This window comes from Sebastes fasciatus, chromosome 7, assembly GCF_043250625.1.
Source record: "Sebastes fasciatus isolate fSebFas1 chromosome 7, fSebFas1.pri, whole genome shotgun sequence".
NCBI classification, from domain to species: Eukaryota; Metazoa; Chordata; class Actinopteri; order Perciformes; family Sebastidae; genus Sebastes; species Sebastes fasciatus.
In genome coordinates this window covers 12,096,956-12,124,077 of record NC_133801.1, presented here as the reverse complement: position 1 = coordinate 12,124,077, position 27,122 = coordinate 12,096,956, and the positions used below count along the sequence as shown (strand labels likewise).

The 27,122-nt window shown below is 39.0% G+C and overlaps 2 protein-coding genes across 6 annotated transcripts; one reads left to right on the top strand and one right to left on the bottom strand.

The window, feature by feature from the left end:
• Positions 1-407: 407 nt before the first annotated feature.
• On the top strand, positions 408-4,805 carry tubd1 (tubulin, delta 1). Of its 2 annotated transcripts, none has more exons than XM_074641584.1 (8): positions 408-743; positions 852-999; positions 1,766-1,982; positions 2,071-2,302; positions 2,870-3,034; positions 3,986-4,099; positions 4,214-4,397; positions 4,571-4,805. In XM_074641584.1, exons 1-8 carry the CDS (start codon positions 593-595, stop codon positions 4,674-4,676), a joined length of 1,317 nt encoding a protein of 438 aa, XP_074497685.1. In that variant the 5' UTR covers positions 408-592; the 3' UTR covers positions 4,677-4,805. The 2 variants fall into 2 exon arrangements, with proteins under 2 accessions (XP_074497685.1, XP_074497686.1); XM_074641585.1 differs by having other exon boundaries at positions 432-743; positions 852-939.
• A 1,578-nt stretch (positions 4,806-6,383) lies between these two features.
• Positions 6,384-27,102, bottom strand: vmp1 (vacuole membrane protein 1). Of its 4 annotated transcripts, none has more exons than XM_074641612.1 (12): positions 26,923-27,102; positions 26,365-26,462; positions 25,265-25,397; positions 24,632-24,722; positions 23,579-23,689; positions 16,477-16,644; positions 16,018-16,149; positions 13,652-13,732; positions 13,290-13,406; positions 11,267-11,328; positions 9,391-9,490; positions 6,384-7,413 (listed from the first exon to the last, which is right to left on the bottom strand). In XM_074641612.1, exons 2-12 carry the CDS (start codon positions 26,429-26,431, stop codon positions 7,270-7,272), a joined length of 1,206 nt encoding a protein of 401 aa, XP_074497713.1. In that variant the 5' UTR covers positions 26,432-26,462; positions 26,923-27,102; the 3' UTR covers positions 6,384-7,269. The 4 variants fall into 4 exon arrangements, with proteins under 4 accessions (XP_074497713.1, XP_074497711.1, XP_074497714.1 ...); XM_074641610.1 differs by having other exon boundaries at positions 26,353-26,462; positions 26,923-27,096; XM_074641613.1 differs by lacking the exon at positions 26,923-27,102 and adding an exon at positions 26,717-26,853.
• Positions 27,103-27,122: the final 20 nt, after the last annotated feature.

The window sequence follows — 27,122 nt, the reverse complement described above, 5'->3', positions numbered from 1 at the left end:
AATAATAAAAATGATACTGATACTGATAATAATAATAATAATAATAATAATAATAATAATAATAATAATAATAGTAATGATACTGATAATAAGGATAATGTTAATAATAATAATGATAATAACAATAATAATAATAATAATAATAATAATAATAATAATAATAATAACAACAACAACAATAATAATAATAATCATAATAATAATCATAATCATAATCATAATCACAATCATAATCATAAATATTTTCTCCTTTGTTAATTATATTGCTTGAATCAGGTATTTATTCCTTTTTTCTTTGGGACTCAAAAAAAGTTGAAACCGTTCGCGACCAATGAACTTTTACTTTGAAAGTTTTGACAGTTTGGCCGGAAATGCCGTTCTAACTTCCCGTGGCGGCAGCAGACGACAGACCGGGCACCGCTTTCAAACAACAAGATGCTGACAGCTCCATCAACTCAGTCATGAAACCGGTGGATCTCAGACTGTATGTCCTCATACTCTGACCGGAACACTATCGATCCTTCTGGAGAGTCTGCAGTCTTCACACCTGTGGGTGAAACGTGTCCATAGTAACCGTTCAGCTGGGTGAAACATGTCCATAGTAACCGTCCAGCTGGGTCAGTGCGGTAACCAGGTGGGTCACGAGCTGTTTGACGTCCTCTGCAGTGATGCTCCGGAGGGAGGGAGGAGAGAGTACAGCACAGCCAGCTGTGAGCGCTTCTTCCACCAGACTACACGTGGAGGTAACACACCTGGTGTTGTGTTGAATACTGTATCTATTTCCTGTCTGTGCTGCACACCTGTTTACCTGTTTACCTGTCATCATCATGTGTCCCTCCTGTCTCAACCAGAGCTTGTAGCCAGGGCGGTGTTGATCGACATGGAGCCCAAAGTGATCAACCAGAGCATCAGTAGGGCTGCAACATCTGGCAGGTGGCGGTATGGAGAGACTGCACACTTCAGCCAGAAGCAGGGCTCAGGGAACAACTGGGCGAACGGGTAAAGGACATTTACCCCACCTTTTCTGTCAAATATGTAAAAACTAATCATCTGTCAAAAAAAAAGCACTACAGAGGCACTTGTTTTATTGGGAAAAAAACAGATGGTGCTTAATTTACAGTGCAAATGCAATATAAATATATAAAGTTTTCCATTTGTGCATGAAAGAGATATTTACATATTACATATAATTCAATACTTAGATTTTTTTAAATTATTTTTTTATTATTATAATTTTGTATTTACTTATCTTTTTGTGTTTTTGGTCCTTTCCTTTTTTTTTGTATATTTTTCCTTTAGGTTTCTATCGGATTGAATTAATTTATATGTATAAATGTAATTGTTTATGAAATTAATTCTGCTTATTTAATGGTGCAGTAATATTGTTCATTCTTAAAAAAATGAAATATTGATATCATGTTAATAATACACATATGATAATATTGTCTAAATCGTCCAATTCCTCTTCATTACTCTTCAATTGCCGATTTGACATATAGCATTATGTTTTTTTTTCAAAATGTCTATAGATATTTCAATAATATCGTTGTAGTATCGTCGTTTAGTGAAAATCGTTACAGCCCTAAAGTGAAACTTGAGTTAGGATTGTTTTGTCAGACTTCTATTTCCAAGGTGCTTATATCACGTCAAATGTAACTTAGTATGTGCACTTTTTAAAGACACAATGTAAATACAGTAAAACAATCTGTATTTATAAATAAATGAGGTAAAAGCTGGTAATAATGTGTTTCCTGTATCACACCAGGTTCTGTGTCCACGGGCCTCGTCACAGAGACGTGGTGGAGGAGCTGATGAGGCGAGAGGTGGAGCGCTGTGACAGACTGGCCGGACTCATGGCCATGATGAGTGTGGCGGGGGGGACGGGGTCCGGGGTCGGTACTTATGTTACTCAGTGTCTCCGAGACATCTACCCCAAGTCCTTCATCCTCAACCACCTCACCTGGCCGTACGGGACTGGGGAGGTACGGACACAGGGCTGTCAAGTGCTCTTAGTAATCATCTTTAATGTTAGTACAGAATAATGTGCTATTAAATCTGATGTCCTCTCAGGTGATTGTCCAGAACTACAACTCGGTGCTGACGCTGGCTCATCTCTACCAGCTGTCAGACGCCATCCTGGTGCACGAGAACGACACGGTGCACAGGATCTGCAGTCAGCTGCTCAACATCAAACACATCTCCTTCGGTGATGTCAACGGGGTGATCGCTCACCAGCTGGGCAGCGTCCTGCAGCCGGCGCTCACCGCCGACTCCTACGGAGGCTACAGCAGAAATCCTCTGGGTGAGAGAGGCCAACACACACACACAGGGCCTGGATTTCCTGTAATCGGATTAGGAGAGATGCAGTCTACAAAGGGAAAGATACGAAATTTGTTCATTCTTAAAAAAGGAAATGGGAAATTTAACTCAAAGCAAATGTCCTCATTATTTTGGCATCAAATCCCTCTGCTACTGATTCAGCCACACCCAATTGTCCCTTTTAACAGCAGCCATTTTTACATTCCAAGGTAAACACAGGTGTTATTAATAACAGTAATTATGGCCTTGTTGCATTTAGGTGTGCCAGGGTGCTGGTATTGTGCATGCTGGCTAGCAGGAATGGCTGTGACACTCTAAATAGAATGGGACCATAATTAATCTGATCAACCTGTGTTTACCCTGCTATGACATGTCAAAATCGGTGCTGTAAAAAGGGCCTATCCGTAGAAACACTCTAACAGGAAATGACTCCAACGTCATCAGGTCAAACCTTCATACATTCAATCTTCCCATTGCACGTTAAGCTACTCTATGTCATCCTCATGAACCAGCACGTCTCAACCCTAACGGTGACATTATTCTTTAACAGGTGAGCTGGTGAGCGCCCTGGCGTGCCACCCGGAGTACAAGCTGCTCAGCGTGTGCACCGTCCCTCAGATGCCTAGTGCCTCCATGGCCTACAGCACGTTCAACTGGCCAAGCCTGCTCAAACACCTCCGACAGATGCTCATCTCCAACACCAAGATGGACGAAGGCAAGTTCTGGAGAGACGGGGAGACGCCCCAGGCAAAAACATAATCTTTCATGCATTGGTCAGATTTGAAATTTTGGGCTTCCATAACATGTCTTCTTTCAGACTAGTGGATAGAAAACATCCAAAATACACATTTAGGTGTTTATTTTACTACATTTAGTCTATTTGTGTCTGTAGATTTCTCCTAAATTCACCAAAAGTCAGCATTAGATAATGATTCATTTACATATTTAAACATAAAATTTCAGAAAAACTTGTAATACAAAAAAAGAATGTCAGTAATCAACTGGGGAAGTTTCATGGTGATATCTATTAGTTGAAATTTGTACCATATTCACATGAAGTGTTTTGCAAAATGTATGAAATTTTACAATCCATGTCTTTAAAGTCTGTTTTCTCAAAATTAGTTTTTTCTCAGACTCTGAGCCAGAAATCTCCACTTCAGTATCATTACACCAAACTTCCCAGTTTCAGTCCTATCTATATTATGAAGGTTTTTACGGAGGGGTTTTATTCATATATCATTCATAGCCTGATTTATAGAACATTTTATTCCTAAAAACATGGCGAAAATTCTTATTTTTTTATTGGCTGTTGACAGTATTTTCTGATTTATGGAGTGATAAAAAGAGATATTGATAATTCCCTCTGTAAAAACCTTTGACTCTAATATGTCAACAAAATGAAACAATACTTTTGAACCTGGCTTTATCCAATGTTCAAATTTCTGTTCTGGAGATTCATGCAAATTAGCACATATTTAATAGGATAATGACACATTTGCATATTTAAACATAACATTTCAGAAAACTTGTAATACAAAAAATAATTGCCTTATTATTGCTTAATGTTTTGACCCTATTCACCAGGGCTGTCTTCTCTTGAGTGTGATTAGTAACAAGTGAAATCATAAAACACTTCTGAGGGTCTTTGTTGTTTGTCCTGGGTCAGGTATAGACTGGCAGGTACGTCCACCTGCCGGCTCTGAGCGAACCAGGAGCTTTAACACCTCACTGGCCAACCTGCTCATACTGAGAGGGAAAGACGTCTACAGCGCAGAGACAGGTAAGAAAAATATATTGATATTTATTTCCCCTGATAAATCCACAACTGTCATGAAGGAGACGATGATATTTTTTAAAGACATACCTGAGTATGTGAATGATGCGCTGTCCACAGGTGGCTTTGAGGACCCGGCCCTGTACACCTCCTGGCTCTCATCAGAAGAAGCTTTCAACGTGTGGAAATCCCCGGTGCCTTTTAATAAGTATGAGAAATGTGCTACGCTGGTCAGTAACAGCCAGGCTCTGCTCAGACCTTTGGATAACATGGTGGGGAAAGCCTGGAACATGTTCGCATCCAGGTGAGTCAGCCCAGAGAAATGCTTGAATGTTACTTTAAGGAAAAACTGGGTCCAGAAACAATTTCTTTTTAATGTTAAACCCTGAGGATGATGGAGTAAAGTTCACCTGGAAACCACTATTCAGTTTTTTGTTTCTGGATTAAATGTAATTTTTTCCTGTCCTCTTGTTACAGGGCCTACATCCATCAGTACGTTAAATTTGGGATCTCAGAGGAGGACTTTCTAGACAGCTTTACGTCTCTTGAGCAAGTCATCTCCAGCTACAATCAACTGAGCTAGAAATGGGAAAAACTAACATGCACTACCAGGCTTGTTGGACTGTATGTCAACTGATTATGTAAGACATTGCTGAAGCTTTAAAAAAACAAACCAAAAAATCAACATGTAAATAAAATACAATTTATTTTATTTGGGTTTACTGTTTAAGTTTAACAAATTCCTTGACTTTGACAATTTCTTTACACCAAAAGTATCACTGGGACACACATTCAGTGCCTCTTTTATTTTATTAAAGAGCTATTTTATTTAATTTAATAATCATTATGGACTTTATGATTAGATTGTTTTGCCAACTGCTGCTTTCAAACTGACTCAACTTTTAATAAGCCAAGATAGGCGAGAAGCCTTTAAAGCGCTCAGAAAAATGTCTCCGTCACATGTTACTGTACGATTGAAAGTTCAAACAGCTACTAGATGGACCTTGTGGTGAGACTAACTGGAGCTATTTCTTTTTTTATATACTTTTCATCTATGACAATTTTTCACATTATAAGAACAGTGAGCAAAGAAATAAAAAAATTAAAAAGCAAATGAGAAAAAAATGGGACGTCATTGGATGATCAGTAGATCAAGGCAAATGTTAGGGCTTCAACAAACTATTATTAAAGAAGTAAAGAAACCAGAAAATATTCACATTTAAGAAGCTGAAATCAGAGAATTTAGAGGGTTTTTTTTTCTTAAAAAAGTTACTCAAATAGATTATCAAAATAGATTATTTTAATAGTTGAAAACTAATAGATTAATCGTTGCAGCTCTAGCAAATTTAAAAATATATTTTTTTTAAATAAAATATTGCACACGGTACATACAATAATTGTGAAAGATCTGTCTCATTGGCTCAATAAGCACTCCTTATGAATAAGCATATGGAGTAGGTCATCTGTTCTAGAAGATGTGTTTAACAATGTTGACAAAGAGGCAGCCAACAGTTGGACAATTTTTCTGAAGCCAGTGTTTTGTAAATGGCTTTCTTGCTGCCAACAAGATCTTTAGGACATAGAGATCATCTTTACTTAGCCTGTCAGGGATATATCCAATATAAAGAGGGATGTGACACTGATAGTAACACCCAGATAACATCCTTCCAGAAGGTCTGAATAGAAGGACAAGACCAGAAAACATGAGCAGGATCCACCATGACTGATTATAGTTTGAAATGTGAATGTATGTAATATTCAGCAGTTATTAGGAACAAAGAAAAGCGACCAGGACATCAGTTAACATACTTTTCATCACTTTATTGTTCTTATATTTTTCAGAACAGTATCTCCACAAGTAGGATGATTAAAATGAAATCACTAAAGACAGGACGTTGTATCCACAAGTGGACCGGCTGAAGTGAAGTTTTGGAATAAAATGTTGAAGGCCCACAACTTCAGCCAGCTTACAGACCGCTGTTGCCGTGCTCATGAAACAGCCAACACCAGTCTGATAAGCTAGCTGACGGGGTGGGAACGTGGTGTCGAGGAGTTCACGGCTGAGCATATAGACGAGGATCTTATCCAAGAGCTGGAGCCAAGTATGTTTCAGGCAACATAAATCAGGAAGGCATTGAAAAGTCTGAATCAGCACACAAACAACCTCAACCGTTCACTTACCTTAAGGATGATCATTTCTCAGAGAGCATTTAAACATCTAAGGATCACTACAACGTATCAGGATGAACATTTAAAAGTCAAAAAAATGAGACTCAGACTTGGAAACAAATGCCATGATTTACATGTTTTATATACATGATCTGATCCAAGGTTCAACCTAAATGTACAGAATAGAAATGGGACTAGTTAGCTGAGAGTACAATGTCACTTTACAAATGATATCACCTTTTCTTTTTTGTGTTTTGGTTCAAGTTTACTCATGTCCACACAGACCATTAGAATAGAAATACATCTGCGCATACTGTCAAAAAAGATATTAAGATATTTACACAATGTGCAAACTGTCAATACCACACTGTTTTAAAGTCGATATTGCTTTTTTTTCCACCAGACAAAAAAAAGACAAATTGGTCTTAATGGGACAAAAACATGAGGAAAAATAAACCCTGAAAAGAAAGATCATCCATCGCAGTTATCTTCTGTACAAACAAGTCGAGATCCATCCATACATCAATGTTACAAAATTAAATAAAAATCAAGAGCTATATTCAAGGGAAGTCGGACCTTCCCGTCTTGCATAAGGCATCTGATGGACACTGCACGCACACAGCAGTCACCACCAAACCACTGCTTTACTTCTGAGGTCAATGAATGGGTTAATTTAAACGTTAAAGAAACATGTTAAAATCAGCAATACAACCAATCGCACTACACGCACCTAGAGAGTGAGATGAGAGGAAGAACTACAAAACCTGAAGAGGGACAAACGGTAAACAGCATCCTCAAAAGCTCACACACACGCACACACACACACGCGCACACACCAACAAATAGTGCCTGGTTTTTGAGTGGTCGGCCTCTGAGAATGGATGGGCTGGGTGAGGTTTGTTGTTAAGTAGTGAGTGGCTGTGGCTGAGTGGGGAGTGGGAGGGGGGGTTTTCTCAGCAGCAGCAGAAACACAGTCACTTGGATGTTTGTACCGCTTTGTCTCGTCATCACTTGGTTTTCTCCTCCGAGTGCCGCTGCTGCTGCAGGCGCTTGGCGTAGCTCTGAGCCATGGAGTTGACGATGGAGGTGACAAAGTAGCAGACCATGACCAGCACCACCTTCTCAAACACCCACGACAGCCAGTTCTCATCCTGGAAAACACAGAATTGGGAGTGCATATGTCATTATTACCATCATAAAAGCTATTACAGTTCATGAACACACAAATCCAGGCATAATAAAATATTGTGAATATTGTTGGCATCCTGCATACATAACAGTAGTAACATAGGGCTGCACAATTTTGAAAAAATATCTAATTGCGATTATTTTGACTGATATTGCAATTGCGATACGATTTAATAATTTTTTCATCAGTATTCTCATTTTCATTGAACATATTGAAATGATTATGGTATGATTTTTTGCGAGGATCTGTACCAAACAAAGATGTCTGTAGAATAAGATGTGTAGGCTAGGACATCTCTGCAGCACAACGATATTTAATTTAAAATGGTATCATGACACACATTTTTATTTCCCCTTTAACAAATCCTGCGATCTCCTCCTCATCCTGCGATTTGAAAATGGCAGTTTCGATAAAATTTCGAGGATTTTATCAGTCAAGTTTTTAGTTTACATCAGTCTATGGCTGCTGAAAAATACACGCTCCCTGGGTTAAATTCTACAAATGGGGAAAGTTTGTCTTTATATTTGAATACCATTTTCTTCATGTACTACGAGGTCAGTTTCGATAAAATCCTCTGATATCAGCTTATCGCAAATATATTAGGATCAACGCATATGTTAGCCGATAGAGCTGCAACAATTAATCGATTAGTTGCCGCTATTAAATTAATCGCCAACTATTTTGATAATTGATAAATCGCTTTGAGTAATTTTTTAAGGAAAAAAAAAGGTTAAAATTCTCTGAGTCCAGCTTCTTAAATGTGAATATTTTCTGGTTTCTTTACTCCTCTATGACAGTCAACTGAATATTCCTGGCAGGTATTACTGTGTTACCCTCACATAACTGTCTCTACAGCTCTTACATGAATATAATGAGTGTTAGTCATTAAGGAGTGAAGGGAGTGCTAGTAGCTCAAGCACTCTTTAATTCCTTATTTCTATTATGACGCAATGAAAAATGAGGTCATTTGCTTTAATGGAAAAAATGATTGCTGACTTAAGAGTCTGTGTCAGATTCCTTCTATAAAATGGGCTAGCTGCTCCACACCTTTTGTAAAATGGTGTTAAAATAGTGTCATACTAATCATATAGTAATAAAATGTGTATCATTTTTTTTCTCTACTATAAACTAGAGCTGCAACGTTTAATCGATTACTTATCAACTATCAAATTAATCACCAACTATTTAGATAATTAATCGGTCTGAGTAATTGTTTAAGAAAAAAAAGCCAAAATTCTTTGATTCAAGCTTCTTAAATGTGAATATTTTCTGGTTTCTTTACTCCTCTATGACAGTAAACTGAATATCTTTGAGTTGTGGACAAAACAAGACATTTGAGGACGTCATCTTGGTCTTTGGGAAACACTGATTGACATTTTTTACCAGTTTCTGACATTTTATAGACCAAACAACTAAATAACGATTAATGTAGAAAATAATCAACAGATTAATCGACAATGAAAATAATTATTAGTTGTAGCTCTATTGGCCAATAAGTAAGGTATTACAGTACAGAAATGCCAAAGATATGTTTGAGGTAATTTAAAAATTAAGTTTCTTGGTTACATACTTTGTCCACCAGAGAGCACTGATAATTATATTTTTCACGCTCACTACATATCTTAGTCACAATTCTTTAATAACCAAATTTAAGGATTTTTATTTTAACAAATGTATGTTATGCGATTAACAAAATAAAAGGTCAATGTGTGATTATCTGGCTTTATAAACTCCAAAATATCAATAATAGCCTCAAAAATCAAGTATTGGTTGGGCTATACTTAAACTCCCAACTCTGATGTTGCTGATATTTTTCATATTCTAGAGTATAACAAAAATCTTACATACATATTTGTATTAATCTTAAATAAATACATCAATAAAGCTCACATTTTGTCACTTGAAAGTTGTGCAAAGTCAAATAAAGTATTGCTCTTACCGCTGGTGCACTTCCTCCAGCATGGTGCAGCTTGTTCCTCTGTGCTTCCAGGTAATGACTGAAGGGCTTCTGGATTGATGGTCCCACTTTGGGCACAGACCTGACACCGCAGCCCCGCATACATCCACACAGAACGGCAAAGAAAAGAGACACAAGAGACAGGGAGGAAGAACATTAATTAACTTACCCTTTAAAGCCCCCTTCCTTTGACATGGAGCTTTGGACCCTGAACACTGAGCTCCCCATAAGAGCCTCAAAGAAGTCTTCTCTTTCCCTGAACACTACCAAAGGTCCTCAATCAGCATCCTTGTAACAGCTGCTGGAGGCCCCATCCTACATGTGGGGCCCATCCTGGAGCCTCCACCTCCTCTGCTCAGCACTGTGAGCAGGCAGCAGAGAGGAATGAAGCAGAAACCCTTCAGCCCTCCTTTTATTCTCCACAGCTCTCTATAGGAGCCGGCGTCAGCCCCTTCAACCAGGAAGTGAGTCGACATGATGTCATCACCTTTACCACCATTGCTGCCTTCTCGGTGGGAAGATATCTAATCAGGGTGTGCTCATGTCCTTATTTGGCAATGTGAATTAGCTCACTAGGGGGCCAATCATAATGGCTACCAGTTTATCAACTCATGTCATATACATGTGGAGGTTTGGTGTTGTAGTTTTACCATTTAGTCAGCAGTTGAAAGTATCTCTACATGATGCAAAACTTATCATTACCATGAAAAGACAAATATCCTGCAGGCTGTAAACACTTAAATACAGCACTGCATAAATTAAATTCTGTCTTCGACTTCAGTCGACTTGACTGAGCAAAAAAAAGGAGACAATTTACTAAACAAACAGCAAAGGGGAAGTGGGTAATTGCCGATTTCAAATAAACCTAACTAGTTTTGACTGACTCATTCTTGTTATCTCTCCCTCTTTACATGCGAGCACGCATACATAAACACACAAGCAAGAGCCAAAAAACATCCTGTATCAGCAGTGAAGCACTCATCACAGCGAGTCACAGCAAAGACCATCTGAATTTCATAGGAAAGAACCTTGAATCTCATTTTTGAATTAAAAAGAAACAGGATTCTCAGTATGACCATAGATTAGGTACAAATAAGGTCAAAGTTTCTACCTGGACAGACATGCAAGTGAACATTTATAAGCCAATAGATCAATAAAAATGAAGCAGTTCTATGGAGATGTTGGTTTCTTAACATTAAGTCTGACTAAACTTTAATTTGACCTAATGACAATTGATGACTTATTTACTTATACAGTTTAAATTTACAGGAACAGTGCACATTAATAAACATTTCTGTAAATGTGCCTCTTGGCTAAGTTTCAACTGCAGTCCCTTGACTTACAATAAATACTAACTGATATCTTGAATAGTTCATTTTACCATCCAAAACCAACAATTAGGATATTACCTTTAATCCCTATAAATTGGCGAAACCTGAAATTAGTTTAACAGTCAGAGAAAGTTTTCTTTTATGTCTACGACTGTGTGTCCCGCCTCGCTGGGGCAAAATCTCTCAGTCAAAGCTGAACTTGGTGAGTCAGATCAACGTGTTCGGACGGGACCTCACACGCCTGACCACCAATACTTCAGAGATGGATCGCATATGTGTGTGTGTGTGGTGGGGGGGGGACCTTTATGTGGAAATGTTTATGTGCATGCACGAGCACCCACGCAGTGAAAGCATTTATTCGTACAGGATTTCCAATCAGTGGTCAAAATGCATCTGAAAAAGTTTACAAATGCATTTCCGACCACAAAAGCTGGGGAAAGACAATGACGCCACAAAATACCCGATTGTCTTTCTCAAAAAAACACACACGCACGTGCACACGCACACAAACACAGAAAGACACTTACCCAATGAGTGACACCATTTGCTCCACTATGTGCTTGCTGAAGGTGATGATAACAAATAGTTTCTGTAGGAAAACAAGGGAGAGATTAATCGGCTTTAAACCCAAATACTTGCTGATCATATGCAGAGGTGTACAATTAATTCTAAATATTTTGTGGTTGAAGTGTTTTACAGGACATCGTAAGAAATTTTTTGGAAGAAACAACAAAGTGTCTCCAAGAAACACACATGACAAACAGATAAATTGATAGATACGACAATTTATTTTTATTTTAGCGGCACAGCTGTGGGAAATTGAGGCCACATCTGCCACTGTCCACAGACACACTAATTACAAAACCCAAACCTGGCAGTAAGCTAAAGTTTGGGCTGCGAGGGGCTTTGTGTGGTTTGCAAAGCACCAAAGCGGGGGGGCAAAACCACAATATTCTTTCTCCGGTCCTGAAACTGATCAGCTTTAAACAGCATGACACATGGCCCCCTGGACAAAATCAGACAGGATATGACACGTGATGCCCCGAGAGCTTCAAGGTACAAGAAAGAAAAAACAAAACAAAGAGACCCCCTGCAGCCTCTTACCGTCTGCTCAATTTCCTCCTCTCATGTCTAGCTTCTCATGTCCATTCTACATCCTCCATATCCCCTGCTGCCCAACGGGCCCCTTTGTGTGAAGGGCCTCAGTGACATCACTGGCTGGTACCACCATGAGATGGATAAGTTTGTTAAGACACTCAGCGACTCACTCGCAGACAGACTCTCTCAGTATTGGCTTATATTAGTCACTGGTGTGGCAGACTCAACAATACACTCCGTAATTAACACATTTTTTTGATCTAGTGCATTTTTTAAAAATCCACTCTTGTTAAAGACTTCTTAAAAGCTTCACTCCTTTCATCTGGAGCCTGTTTATACGTGCTGGATGATTCCAAAGCTAAAAGCAGAATAAGGAATCCCCAAAGGACCAGAGCACCGTCACAAATAGTTAACCAGAAGTGCACAATTAGGAGTTTCTCACAGCCACCACCTCATGATCTAAGCTCTAAGTTTGATCTCAGTTCTCCCACCCGTTTTGTGGTTGTGGGGATGGTGAATCAGTGAGTGCAAAGCCTTTTTTTTCTCTTACCAGTGGATTTTTTGACATGCCTAATTACAAGTCATACTCAAAGTAGGATTATCACGATATGAGATTTTCACTACCAAAAAAATTCATGATAACGATTAGTATTGTCAGGATACTGGAATTTCTAACTTCGATAAAATACCTTGAAATATTTTGATAATCGAAACCCTTTTTGATTCCACAGGGAAAAATTGAGGACATAAAATTTTAGATTTTTATTAAAAGATAATTAGCTGTGTGTGTGTGTCATCTCAGCTTGTGCATTGATACTGTGGAAAATGATTGTTGAAACCGTTTCAAATATTCAGTATCGATGTGTATCGATACTTTGATATTTTTTACACTAATAATGGTATTATCGCAATATCTTTATTGTGGGTTTTCTCTTTTTTTTGGAAAATGAATTACACTCAAAATACGAGTGTATGGAAGTGGAGAGAGAGTCTGTAACTGTAACTGTATATATAAAAATAATTTAAGAGGCGCTGGATTATTTACACAATATTATCATGTGTGTATCATTAACATGATATCAATATTTAATTTTTTAAATATCACGGTTATCGTCAATACCAGTATACTGCAGTACTCCGCATTCAAAGCCAAGATGCTGCCTGCCTGTATGGTTTATGATAAAATGGAAAAACCTGGTGTAATTTGCTTGTTTCTTAATTTTTTAAAGATAATTTTTTGGCTCTTTCGCCTTTATTCAACAGTGCAGGGGAGACAGGAAAGGGGGAAAGACATGCAGCAAAGGGCCATGGGTCAGATTCGAACCCGTGTCACTGTGTTAAGGACTCAGCTTTAGTACATGGAACACCCACTTTACCAGGTGAGCTATCGGAGCACCCGTAATTTGCTCATTTCTAACCACTTCTGATAAACTTTTTAGTTGAGCTACTGACCTGTATATGCATCTTGATGATGGCTTTCCCAATTAGAGTTGCTCCAAAGAAGGTCCAGAAGGGAACCATGAAATGACCGCAAGTTATTCCAGCCAGGTCGAAGAGAGGATTAGGGATCTAAAACACATACACATCAGACAATTTTACTGATTCACAATCTTATAAATTACCCTTGTTACAGGTGTCAGGTTACAGCTTAATTTCCTTCAGAGTATATCTGCATCAACGGTGACAGATGTTTGGTCAAATGAGGAAAGACATCTTCAATGTAACATTAATATTTGTATGTATAAAAATTTAAGGGATGTTATAAACAACCTTAAATATATAATAAATTTATATATAAATAAATTTATACTTACAGAGGCACAAGCCAAGATCCCAAAAAATCCCACTTTCTGCACCATATGCTGGACTCCCAGTTTTGCTCTTGTCACGAAATCCTGCAAACAGATATAAAAAAAAAAAATTAAACACACACTACTTCTGTCAGATATGAATGGGAAAGGTTTTCTTAAAATTTGACTTTCATGACTCATGGTTTGTAAAACCTGTTCTACCACAATGCAACAATTTCTATTTAAATACACGAGTGTCTCTAAACACACATCACCCTTTTCTTTAAATAACCATGCTGTACTCCTCGCAGATGTGCGGTTTTCAACCAAACAAAAGTGTTGTCAGAAATGTTATTACAAGGAATGAGAGCCTTGTGGAGACTACTGTGTGTTTAAATACCTGCTATTTCTGAGCACTGTAAGATTTTTTTTTTTTTGGTTTGGTGACTTTGGTGGCATTATAGCTGAAAACTGTGTGGTGAAAAACTCTCCATCCCTCTGGGGTGAAACGTCTGTGGTTACATGGTGACGATCACAGCCGATGCAGGAGGGAAAACTGCCATCTCATCAATGTCAAATTTGGAAGCAATTAAAATTTTAGTTGTTCGTGTTCATCTTCAAACCCGACTCATTTTAGCTATGTCAATTATTTTTTAGTCAATCATTGTGGTGCATATTTTTTTCCACATCACAAAAAAACACACAAAGATGCAGCATTAAGGTTTACAAGTCCCTTGCCAGTGAGGCCAAATCATTTTAGTCCAATGAAGAATACTGACTTGAAAATACTGATTATAACAATTAGCGCTGTCAATTGATTACATATTTAAATTGTGATTAATCGCATGACTGTCCATAGTTAATCATGATTAATCGAAAATTAATTGCATATTTTTTATCTGTTCAAAATGTACCTTAAAAGGGGGATTTGTCAAGTATTTAATACTCTTATCAACATGGGAGGGGACAAATGTATGCATATATTTATTATTGGAAATCAATTAACAACACAAAACAATGACAAATATTGTCCAGAAACCCTCACAGGTACTGCATTTAGCATAGAAAATATGCTCAAATCATAACATGGCAAACTGCAGCCCAACAGGCAACAACAGCTGTCAGTGTGTCAGTGTGCTGACTTGACTATGACTTGCCCCAAACTGCATGTGATTATCATAAAGTGGGCATGTCTGTAAAGGGGAGACTCGTGGGTACCCATTTTCATTCACATATCTGGAGGTCAAAAGTTAAGGGACCACTTTGAAAATGGACATGACAGTTTTTCCTCACCAAAATTAGTGGTGTTAAAACTAAATTGCATTACAGCGTTATTATCGTGTTAACTTTGACAGCCTTAATAACAATATACACAACTCTAAGTGATGTACTTCTCTTTTAAGATATGTTGTGTGACATTCATTCCCATGAATCGTGTGTTCCTCAGCTCCTAATAAAAGTGACTCGTCTGTGAGACGACTGCTTAGAAAACCATCCTATGACAAATGCACATGTGGATACATCCTGAATAAATCCCCATGATGAAAGACATGTGATGTGAGGTTTAGCCTATTCAGCTGAGAAACAGTGAAGTGAGAACAGGTCATGGAGACAATGTACACAATCCCTCTGATTTCTGTTGCTGCTGCTGACTCAGCATCTGATCTCAGCCGTCTCCAGTCATGTGAGCTCGGTTCCTGACAGAACTGTCTGTCATTCAAATTAGAGGCCGGTGAAAAGAGAGGAAGAAGGGAGGGAAGGAGGGAGGGAGGGAAGGAGAACGAAGCCCGAAGGATGATTAAAGGGGGAGCTGTGCTCAGGGTGACTCACCCACGAACAGACAGATTTACTGGAAGTGTAAGGAGGGAGGGGCTTCACTGAAGTCACGTGGCACTTTAAGACCAATCACTGGACAGTGGCTCCATGGTCAGCTGTGCATTATAAAGATGAGGCCAAACCAGATATGATCTTATCATACTTGGGTGGGTTGGTAAAGTGTAAACACCTGTGCTAATATGGAACCAAATAGAGGGATAGATACTTCAACATGCAGTGTGTGTTTTCAATGGAAGGCAGGGGGTTGAGTCTGGGATACCTTTCACACTAAATGTGACAAATTTGGGGGATAAAGAACATGTAACTTATTCACAGTTTTCTTGTGTTTGTGCTTTTTGGAGATTCTTAACCGATAAATGAAAAATGAGACACCATATGTTAAGGTGTCAACTTTTGCCACTTCAAATCAAATGAAAAGCACATCTGAGGTGGGTAATGCTTTTAAAATCTTTATACAAAATATTCTTTGTATTTATGTGCCCATGTATATGACCGGCTAATGACCAAGCCAGTGGTTCTCATGAGGGACGTGTAGGTGTGTGTGCAACTCTGACCTGAGCGCCCTCTGCCTGCTCCAGCATCTCCTCAAACTCCTCGTAGTCTTCATCCTCTGGATCAGCTCCTGACTGACGAGCCGCTCTGGCCATGAAATATGGAGGCAGCTCTCCGATGGCGGTGCCTGCCCCCTAAACCGGCACAAATTGAAAAGTTCTGTGTCAGCGTTTGCTTATCTATTTCCCACATTCACCCACAGGCAACTACTCATGCCACCATGAACTTTTGGATTTGGTGCACGCGACCGCTTTGTGAAAAGTAACGCATACTTCAAAACAATCTTTTTAAGCTTTATAAGCATCATAATGTTGTTAACGTTTTTGTCCTGGCAATGTTGAAATGAGGGTGAATGAAGTTCCTGGCTGTCACAATGCCACCCGCTGCTGGCACTGCCAAACATTCTTGCCATTCTTCAGCGTGGATGACTGTATTGTCTTTTTATTCAAACTAGGACTCACCCACATGCAGGCCTCCAGGCGGACCTTTGACATGATAGAGAAGAGGGAGATGCTTCCCTCCAGCCCTCCACCTTGGGGACAGACGATCTGGTCCGGGTACGGAGGTTCTGGGAAGTCTGTGGAGCTGCACTCGTATGCTGCCAGGGTTACTGATGCTATGTGAGGACCCTGAGAGAGGTGAGACAGATGGAGAGGATGAGCTGCTTTAATTAGACTGGAAACCACTGGCACATATACTGGCACATTGATTTTGTCCAATGTGTGTCATGAAACACTTGGACATGTGGCCACATTGTTAATGTGGTAGATACTGTAGCTTAAGGTAGCTGAGCAATGGGATACACAATACAAACTCAATCTGCAGTGGCCACGTGTAGAGCTGCAACAAATAATCGATCAGTTGTCAACTATTAAATTAATCGCCAACTAGTTTGATAATCGATTAATTGGTTTGAGTCATTTTTTAAGAAACAAAAATCAAAATTCTCTAATTCTAGCTTCTTAATTGTGAATATTTTCTGGTTTCTTTACTCCTCTATGACAGTAAACTGAATATCTTTGAGTTGGGGACAAAACAAGACATATGAGAACGTCATCTTGGGCTTTGGGAAACTTTATAGACCAAACAACTAATCGATTAATTGTGAAAATAGTTGTCAGATTAATCGACAATGAAAATCATCATTAGTTGCAGCCCTAGTCAAGTCATGGGTTAAGGATATTTTAGACTGTGTTATATATTATAATCATTATTAATAGACTAGTCTTCTCAACAGCAGCAGGCATTTTAAATGGATAAAGGTTTAAATATTGCCAGCACCATAATGTCATCATTTCCTTACACTCGATTGCCAGTTTATTAGGAACACCTAGCATTTATTACAGGGCAGTTGTATTAGATTGGGTTACTTTTACTCAAGTTCTGTACTGAAGTACAAATTTTAGATACTTGTACGTTACTTTACTGCCACTGTCTACTCCTACTCCACTACATCTCAGAGGAAAATATCGTACTTTTTACTCCACTACATAAATCTGACAGTTTTAGTTACTTTACAAATTAAGATTTTTGCACAGAAAAACATATGAAGAGGTTAAACAATATGTTTTGTTATAAATTGAACTACCCAACAGTTTATACAAGTACAGCTATAACGATTAGTTGATTGACAGAAAATTAATTTATTAATCGTTAATGTAATTTTTCGGGCAAATATGACAAGTGTTATGGTTCAAACTTCACAAATGTGAAGATTTGCTGCTTTTCCTTTTAATTATTTAAATCTATTATAAATCATTGAGTGTTTTTCATTTAGATTTTTCTGTATTTAATACTTTGAGTACATTTTTATGATTATACTTACATACTTTTCCATTAGTAATTAGTAGTTAAATGCAGGACTTATACTTGTAACAGTGTATTTTCACAGTGTATTTTTATAATTTTTTACTTAAGTAAAGGATCTGAATGCTTCCTCTATCATTGCTTTTAGCCAAGTGTACTTAATAAATTGGTAACTGAGTGTATATACTGTAACTATTTAATCTGCTGTTGCATTATTAAACGCAGCTCGTGTGCTAACAGACTCATCTGCCCACATAGGTACAGACACACACCGACAGTAGCTGAGTCACAGTCTCTCTGACAGGTCATCATTTATCATTGTGAAGAAGACGTCTGGTTAGAAGCAGCCACCTGGCCTCAATAACAGTTGACCCACCTGTAACCACAACACAGCTACTCCATTATGCCTCTCCAAGGTGATACAGGCAACACTGACAGTAGATGGACAGCACACAGTAATTAATCTGTGATGACTGCAACTGCTCCCCCATAGTACCCCTCCACTCCACCCCCCCACCGAGTATGAGCACACAGGAGGCTTCTTTAGTTTACATAACACAGTCTGTTTCAGACCAAACAGAACTCCAGTCAACGGAATTTCTTCATGACACGACAAGTCGGTGTTTACAAGAGAAAACTGAGTCAAACTCTGAAAACAAGTTCTGATACACATCAGACAGGCGATACGTTCACCCTGAAGTGAACTTCTTTGTTCAAAGTCAGAAAAGCACATTTGCATACTGGTCAGATAGACCACTTCTTTGTCCAGTATCTATTTCAGCAAGTGGATTTCATCAAGGACCCATCACATGAAGAAAGAAACACAAATCACGTTTATTCAAGAACAAGAAAACTTGACCCTTGAGGCAGCAAAGTTCATAACAACCCCGCAGGCTATTAGGGAGGTGACTCAGCTGATAATTAAAATGGATTATACCCCTTAGCAGCATGAATGAGTTCAGGAAATTTCACAGCAATCTGCTTTGACATTTTGACCTCTGGATGGCGGGAAGTTCTTGGGTGTGGTTCCTGTGTGTCACCAAAAATGTAACGATTTAATCCTTTAGGCTTCATGAACAACCACAGCACATTTTGAGTTAATCCAACAAAATTAGTTTGAAAAACACCTTGTGTTGGTTGAGAGTCATTTTGACCTGATGGTGGCATGCAGTTATCAAAATTAGTAATCATCCTCTGGGCACCTCATTGATGAGGTGGGTGTACTACAAGGTAGATGGGTAGTAGGATACTGAGGAGGAAGTGGGTATACTCTCCTATATATTCCAATGTTTGGCTGATAGGTGGGTATACTGTATACTACTGATAAAAAGAGGTGGGTTTACTCCGTATACCTGCGTATACCCTCCACTCCACCACTGTCTGGGCATCATACACACAGGACATTAATAGTCCAGAGATCTTGTTCTAAACCAAAGAGATGAATGGACAAAGTGGTGGATATACATCATCCTTAGCTTCCATCATTACAGTGGGAAATCTGAAAGATGCATGGTGATCTGATCAAATAGACAAATCTACAAGCAAAAGCAACAATGTATAGGCATGTCTTTTCTCTTGTATTTCAACCAAAATAGTATGACTAGAATCCAGCACTTAGATGCACGGCAATGACCTCCAAAACATCTTAATGATTCATAAGATCATACTGGTGGTGAGTGAATCCCCTTTTCCCATGAGCATGATGATCTCATCCTCTCTGTGGGGCTATGTATTAATGCTTCAGGCTTGAGGTAAATTCACATTTAACACTGCAGGTGGGACATGTGGTTTTTCCCTTCAATACTAACACCGGGGGTTTCCTGTCAAAGGCTAACATCAACACTTAGTAGGCAGCAGTGATAGGAGCTGTTGCACTGTGAACATGAACTAGGCTTTAGTGAATATGGATACAGGAAATAGTCTCCTTATGAGCAGAGGGCTTACATCATGTGGCTAAGAATGTAAAGAAGGCTTTCTGAGAAAAGGGATGCTTCTGATCAGGATATGCAGTGAGAGTCACACAAAGGGGACATCGGCAGCTTGACAGACTGTGTCAATCCATGTATCTACTTTTGTATGGACAACACCACCATTCTTAACATTTCCTGAACACCCCCACCCTGAATTTAAAGCTACCTGATGGCTCTTCTAAATGAGAAACATGCCTTTATGACATGGGATAGGGAGGGTTTTAAAGTGGGTCTAAAATGGAAGCTAGAGGAAATGCTATATAATGGTAAATTAAGTTACATTTATACAGCACCTTTCAAATCTTCTGACCACTTAAAGCGGTTTACACTACATGTCAACATTCATCCATTCACACACAAATTCATACACTGATGGCAGAGGCTACCATACAACGTGTCTACTTGTCCATCAGGATCTACTCTAAATGCTCACTCACACACCGATGGCACAGCCTTCGGGAGCAATTTAGGGTTAAGTATCTTGCCCAAGGGTGTGGCAGTAGCTCAGTCCGTGGGGACTTGGCTTGGGAACCGGAGGGTCGTAGGTTCAAGTCCCCGCACAGACCAAGTACAGACTGTGATCTGGTAGCTGGAGAGGTGTCAGTTCCCCTCAGACCCCCAAACTGCTCCCCTGGCGCTGTATAGTAACTGCCCACTGCTCCTAATACTAGGATGGGTTAAAGGTAGAGACTACATGTCACTGTGTGCTTTGCTTTGTTCAATACAATCTGATTTACATTTTCTTTTTTTTTTTAAAGTTATTTTTTTGGGGACATTTTTCCATTTTTTATGACAGGACAGTGGATAGAGTCTTGAAAGGGGGGAGAGAGAGAGTGGATGCGGAAAGGGCCACAGGCCGGATTCGAACCCGGGCCGCCGCGGTCAGGACCAAGCCTTAATACATGGACGCCCGCTCTACCAACTGAGCTAACCCAGGCGCCCTGATTTACATTTTCAAGGACACTTCGACATGTGGACTGGAGGAGCCGGGGATCGAACAACCGACCTTCCGATTAGTGGACGACCCGGCACTACCTCCTGAGCTACAGTCTAGAGGGGAATAAGATAAAGGATGCCTGGATTGGCGTGAGAGAGATCGCTAGCTTTGGGCAGAAGGCAGGAGTTGTAAAAGCGAGGGAAAAGACAAGTGAGCTGAACTTATTTCTTAACAGGTTTGACTCCGAGTCCTCAACATATCCAAAAGCATTGCCCCACACAGCTACAACTCCTCGTACATGCTGTTGGAACAAATAGGTTATATATTTGGTCAACTAATGATGAAAAGTTAATGGTTATTCAAAGCACCACATTAAACACCACCACAAAGAGAACAAGGGCCAAAATTACTACAGTGTTTTTAACAGACTCAGTAGGTTCAGCAGGTCTTTTGTTCCAGCAGCGGTCAGATTTTTTTAATGAACACTTATCGATGTGGTTTTTAGATGTAGCATCTTTCAGCTGTTAATCATGTCTCAAATGGATTAAATCATTTTAGCCACATGGACCACAAGAACCCTCCCACTTCCAATGGAAAACATGAGACATAGTAAGATTTTCCTGAATTTCAAAAGAATGGGTTTACCCAAGTGTCCAAACAAGACTTTCCTGCTGTAACATGAGGGTAGGAAGACTGATCTCTATCTTATCGCATAGACCAACAAATAGCTCGCTATTGCGCTAGCCTGTTTCTGAGTGGCTCGCTAAAGCTTCAAAGAATATGTACATAAATCTGAGAACACAAATTCACTTTGTAAACCAAATTTCTATCCAATCTTTCTGGCTGGTAACAGTCTATGAACAGAGAAGGTAAAGGAGCTGAAAACAACGCTTAAAAGACAACAGTCTCTGTTTATCAAACTGATGAAGAAGGCCAACGCAGCAACAGAGGCTTCGTTTAGAGGCGCACATCCTAACAAAACACAAAAAGCCCTTTGCCTATGGTGGGATTGTAACAAAGGCGATGACTGCGGTGGCTGAAACAGTATTAAAGGACCATAAAAGTGAGACAGAAATGATGTCTGCTATTGGTGATGTACAACTTGGTGCTAGGAGTAGCTCTCTGCCAGTTTCATTTTGTCAAATTAGCTCTCAGAGGAAAAAAGGTTGGAGACCCCTGGTTTAGACACACTGTTTCTGAGGACAATTTTCACAATTTCCAATTGTGCAATATCAGGATGAGTAACACAAGATAGACTTTATGAGATGAGCCTCAAGTAGGGCCACCCGAGGCTTATAGAACACAAAGGGAAGTTGTTTTAAAAAATGGCTGTTAAATTAGCCTCCACTGGAAAAGTAAAAGGTGGTAATTGTAAAAAAAAAAAAATGAGAAAAGCTGTTGTAACAGATATCAGGTTGTTCCATACGGGGGAGATGACGGTGCCTACTCATAGAAAGAAACCTCCCTCACACAGAGTGGAGAGACGATGAGGTCACACCTTCTCAGTATTATGATACACAGAGAACAAGTATCCAAACAAGTACATACACACACTACTATTGCATTATAGTTGGACACAGTATATAAAGTAAGTGAAGACTACTAGACAGTAAAACTATTCAAACAAACAAATGGTGAGCTGTAAAGCATTAATGGAAGGAGTCCAAATAGTCTCTGAAAACAGGAAGGTCACAGTTCCAGCTTTCTTTTCCCATTATTTCATTATGATGGAAACAGCTGACTCAGCTGGCCCACATCTGCACAAGTTCTACAGAACAGAAGCCACATCATCAGCTTGAAGCAGACTGTGTTGCACTTTGGTTTTATTTTGCCATGTTCTCCTTTTTTTTACCACAACCAAGACAAATGACACACATTTTGGTGACTCAGTCATACAGTCATTCTGTGACTGCATGTCAAGGAAAAAGTACACTAAACTTTTGGTTAGCCTTAGACTGACGGGTGACACAATGGAACGAGTTTGAAGAAGTAAAGGACAATGAATATGGAGTGTGGTGCCACCCTCTGGTAACTACAGGTATAGACACACGTGGGCTTTTATGTCATCTATAAAGGTATATCTAGAAGAAAATAGTGTGTGGTGAATTAAATCTGAAAAAAAACAAAAAAACTGTATAGTATAGATACACACAGGACATCCTGACTCACTCATGCGGAGTACGGCCGACCAGATAATGATACAAGTTACTCTTTACAGCTATTATCACTTTGCATTCTTTTGACAGTTGAGATATGGGACGCATATGGGTCGGCTGAGTCAGTTTCCCCAGAAATATGTAAATGTAGTGATGATACCATCTTGACAAAAACATTAGGATGATTAGATAAGAATGTGGTGTACGTGGAAATTTACGTGCATTTGTCAGTGATAAAGTAATTCAGTTGCACACCTGCACACACAATAGACATTTCACACTTTTTTTTTTTTTTTTTACAATTACATGCTGCTCATTCAAAATTAAATTTAATCAACATATGCTCCAGTTGATTTAAACTTTATTTAGAGCCAGCACAGTAGTTTAAATTAAATTTATAAAGATGTGTTAGTTTTTCTTTTTCCTCACTTGAGTCTTTTGCAATGTTGCTCATTTTAAAATGGAATATTTCTTCACAGCCACAGCTGCCCTCAGAGTGATGTGGCTTTGTCCTTTTTTAATGTTTTGTCATGCACCCTATTGGGACCGCAGCACTTTCTTAATGCAGTGCAACATGATACTTTTTTCTTATCTTTTTCATATAGTGTTTGCGAGTGTCTCTGTATTCAGTACTAACCCAGTTCAAGAACTAGTGTTTATACTTTTGCCAAACCATAACAAAGTGTTATCTTACCAGATAGAGGAGAAAAGTGTGCAGGCCAGTCCCAAGGCCTACTGAGGACAGGATCCCAAGGCCTACCCAGTAGGCACACCATAGGAACCTCTTCTCCAGGTAGCTAACATACTTCAGTGAAGAAAGTAAAATAAAACAGATTAGAAGGCGGAGGACACAGGAATGTTCACTGAATTATGTCTGATTAAAAAAGTAAATTCTTAGTTGCAGTTAATTAGAGTTTGAGTCTTGTCTGTTGGATGTTACTCATATTTAATGTTTACTGAAGAATTCTTTCTCCGTTGGAGTCATGGTATGATTATGGCCAAAAGAGCAACTTTTTAAAAAGTAATATCAGCTGTTTTTTAGAGGGAAAGATTTTAGTAACATTTCTAAAATCTCAATTTGCGTATATTTTGTAATCTCATCGTACCACGGGTCCCCCAAGGGTCCTTGAGGGAGTTCCAGGGGGTAACCAGAAAAATGGGGAATAGTTTATGCACTATTTAACTCACTATAGAAGTGGGCCCAATGTGAGTAAGAGCCATAAGGGTGACTGTTATGAGCATAGGTTTCACTTCCTCAACTGTAGTTGGCAACTATAGAATTCTGGTCTTAATCATATCTAACAACCAAAATCTTTTCAGATGGAGGTTCCTGAAGTGAAATCTTATCAAATGGGAATCTGTGACCTAATGGGTACCAATTTAGGGATCCTTGACAAGAAAAAGGTTGAGAACCACTGCTCTAAATTACCTGTAGTAGGTTATATATTAGTTCATAATTATAAATGTGAGCAATCTAGGAATATGTTATATTGAAGCTTGGCGATGCTTTAACCAAACTGTTTCGGACCACTGCACAGAGGAATCTGTAAACATAGCTTTCAGCCAACTGACTGTATGATCAAGGGTTACTTGACAACAGTGCACACGTCATTATCTCCCTACACTCTTCTAGGAATGTTTTTAGGTGGATAAAGAGTGACTTATCATTAACCTTTAAACAGGCTGGTGATGGAGCAATGGTGTTGATTATTAACGTCACTAAAAAAACAAATCAGTCAAGCCTTACTTGTTGGTGTGCTCCCTCAGTGGAGTAGGCGAAGGAGAACAGGGAACATAACACCAAAAATAAGAACACTGTGCCTCGTCGCTGCCAAAGCCTGAACAGGAAGGAAAGAAAACAAAATGTCAATAATGAAACAAGTTCCAAACAGACAAACAGACAAACTGAAAAACGGTGACTGGAAGGGCTGACCCGAATGCTTCGACCTTTGCCATGGTAATCGACCTCCAAATCCCTATTCGAATGTTTTGTTTTTTACATTTAAAAAAAAAAAGTATAATAATAACGTATAAATCCCCAAATAGCCCATGAATTAATGAATGATCCAACATTATTCATATTCCACATTAATTATTATTAGTTATTATCAGACGGATGTCGCGGTTTGTTGTGTGTAAAGGTGCGTGTGTGTACAGTAGTGCGGCAGTGGCACTGAAATGGAGGTTCGAATACCTTCAACTATTTGTCACCGAAACTTCAAAGCCCCAAAAAATGGTATTCGGGACAGCCCTAGCCCTAGAACTAGAACAATGCTGTCACACCAAACAAAATATGACAAAAGCTCACAAGCACAAACCCTCCAGGCAAAAATAGTGCGTCAACAAAGGCAAACTAGAAAAAACCTGTTTAACATCTTACTTAAACGTCCACTCCTTTAGCTTGATAAGGGTCTCCAGTAGGAAATAATGTAGTGTGGTGACAGGCCTCCTCCATACCACCAGCGACAGGCGATCCTCCTTATCTTTCTGTCGCCTCTCTCTTACTGAAGAGTCTGGAGCACAAACAGAATTGCAATCACCCACACATACTGTAATAATACTAGTATATACATCAGCTATTGCTTCCTGTTGACCTGGTAATGCTAAATATATGAAACACCACAAGCAGGGTCTAAAATTAAGTTTTTTTCTCACGTGCCACTGTGGCAGTTCACTCAACATTTCTACTAGCCACACAATTTTTTTGTCTGCCACTTCTGAAATCTAGGTAGAACACTTTTTAAACACTAGGGCTATTGGCAAGAATCTGGCGATACGATACGTATCATGATACGCAATATATTGCGATTTTTTTAAATCTAATTTTAGGAAAACTGTCATAGTATAAAGAACACACCGCCATATGCATCATCTGAGTAAAATTTTTTTTTTTTAACTTTTTTATGCAATCAGAATAGTAGGATCTGCATTTGCATTTATTACAGAGGACGCATATCTTTGCAAATAAAATGAAGAATTGACTTAAGTTAATCTTTGCATATAAACTATTAATTACAAATCGATTTGCAATGTATTGCAATTTTAGATATTTTCTACCACTCCTAGTAAACACTGAGTCAGTGGTAACAGACAGTAGAAATATGGATCATGTAACCTTAATCCCTGACTATTTTGTAATTTAGGAATTGCTTTTAAAAAAATATTTCTTAGTAAAAACCTGCCTGCCATGGTGGCAAGGTGACCTGAAATGTTTACCTGCCACAACCAACATTTACCCTGTATTTGGCAGGTGGCAGGTGCTAATTTCATTCCCTGACCACAAGTCTTTCTGGTTCTTGTTCTACTGTAGGCCACGTTGTTTGCACCTTTACCTCAAAAGTACCATAAAAATAATCAGGGTTTTTTATATGACTACTTATCTGTGTCATCAGAGATTACACAAGTTTTCAGGGACACTTCAAAAATGAGTTAACTTCTCTACTTGTACATTTTAAAGATTTTACCAACCTGTCGACTGGCCATTGTGTCTGTCTTTGGCTCCTGCACGTTTCTGTGGCTGTTCACAGCTTGCTCCATTGGCTGCCATGTCAATCAAGGTTTCAGCAGGTCAGGGCAGTCTAGGGAGGAAAAAGAAGGTGACAAGTTTAGTGTCTCTCTTTCAACAGTGTCCTCTCTCTGCTGTAGTTTCGCTTCCTACTGACTAAGACAGAGAATATGACAGGGACAGTCATGAAACCCTTATCAGCGACTCTTAATCAGATATCAGACTGTCATTGCGAAGACTTCAACACGCCTATTGACATGCTAATTACAAAGAGAAAAGACCATACAAGGGATTATACTAAAGTGAAAATATTACCAACTGCCTCACCATAATAATGTGAATGTTTAAGTGAGATAACGTCGTGTTGTAGGTCAATCTGTAACAAGATATGAAGCCAAATGCGTGCACATCATCATCCTCCACCACATGCTAACCGGTTAGCCAACAACGGTTGCTAACGGATAAGCTACAGACGTTAGGCAGTTTCTACATCAACGTAAAGGTGTTTTAAAACCAATAAGAAGTCGCCTTACTTGTGGGGAGATATGTACAAATGTCCCTCGTCGTTGTGCTGTTATAGTAATATAAAAATATACGCTAAATAGAGGAGAAACACAGCGATGTTTGTTAAACATCAACTGACAGCCGTTACCTTTTTCCTGTCCTGTCCTGTTGCCCCGGAAACACAAACGTTAGACGGTGTCAAAGTAAAAGCGGTGCTGCGGTTAAACCG

Coding starts and splice junctions, on each gene's coding strand:
- tubd1 (XM_074641584.1), top strand. CDS start 593: ATGTCCATAGTAACCGTCCAGCTGGGTCAGTGCGGTAACCAGGTGGGT. Junction 1,000..1,765: donor GGGAACAACTGGGCGAACGG/GTAAAGGACATT, acceptor GTATCACACCAG/GTTCTGTGTCCACGGGCCTC. Junction 4,398..4,570: donor TGGAACATGTTCGCATCCAG/GTGAGTCAGCCC, acceptor CTCTTGTTACAG/GGCCTACATCCATCAGTACG.
- vmp1 (XM_074641610.1), bottom strand. CDS start 26,431: ATGGCAGCCAATGGAGCAAGCTGTGAACAGCCACAGAAACGTGCAGGA. Junction 16,150..16,476: donor GCCTGGAGGCCTGCATGTGG/GTGAGTCCTAGT, acceptor GTGCCGGTTTAG/GGGGCAGGCACCGCCATCGG. Junction 13,407..13,651: donor GGATCTTGGCTTGTGCCTCT/GTAAGTATAAAT, acceptor TATGTGTTTTAG/ATCCCTAATCCTCTCTTCGA.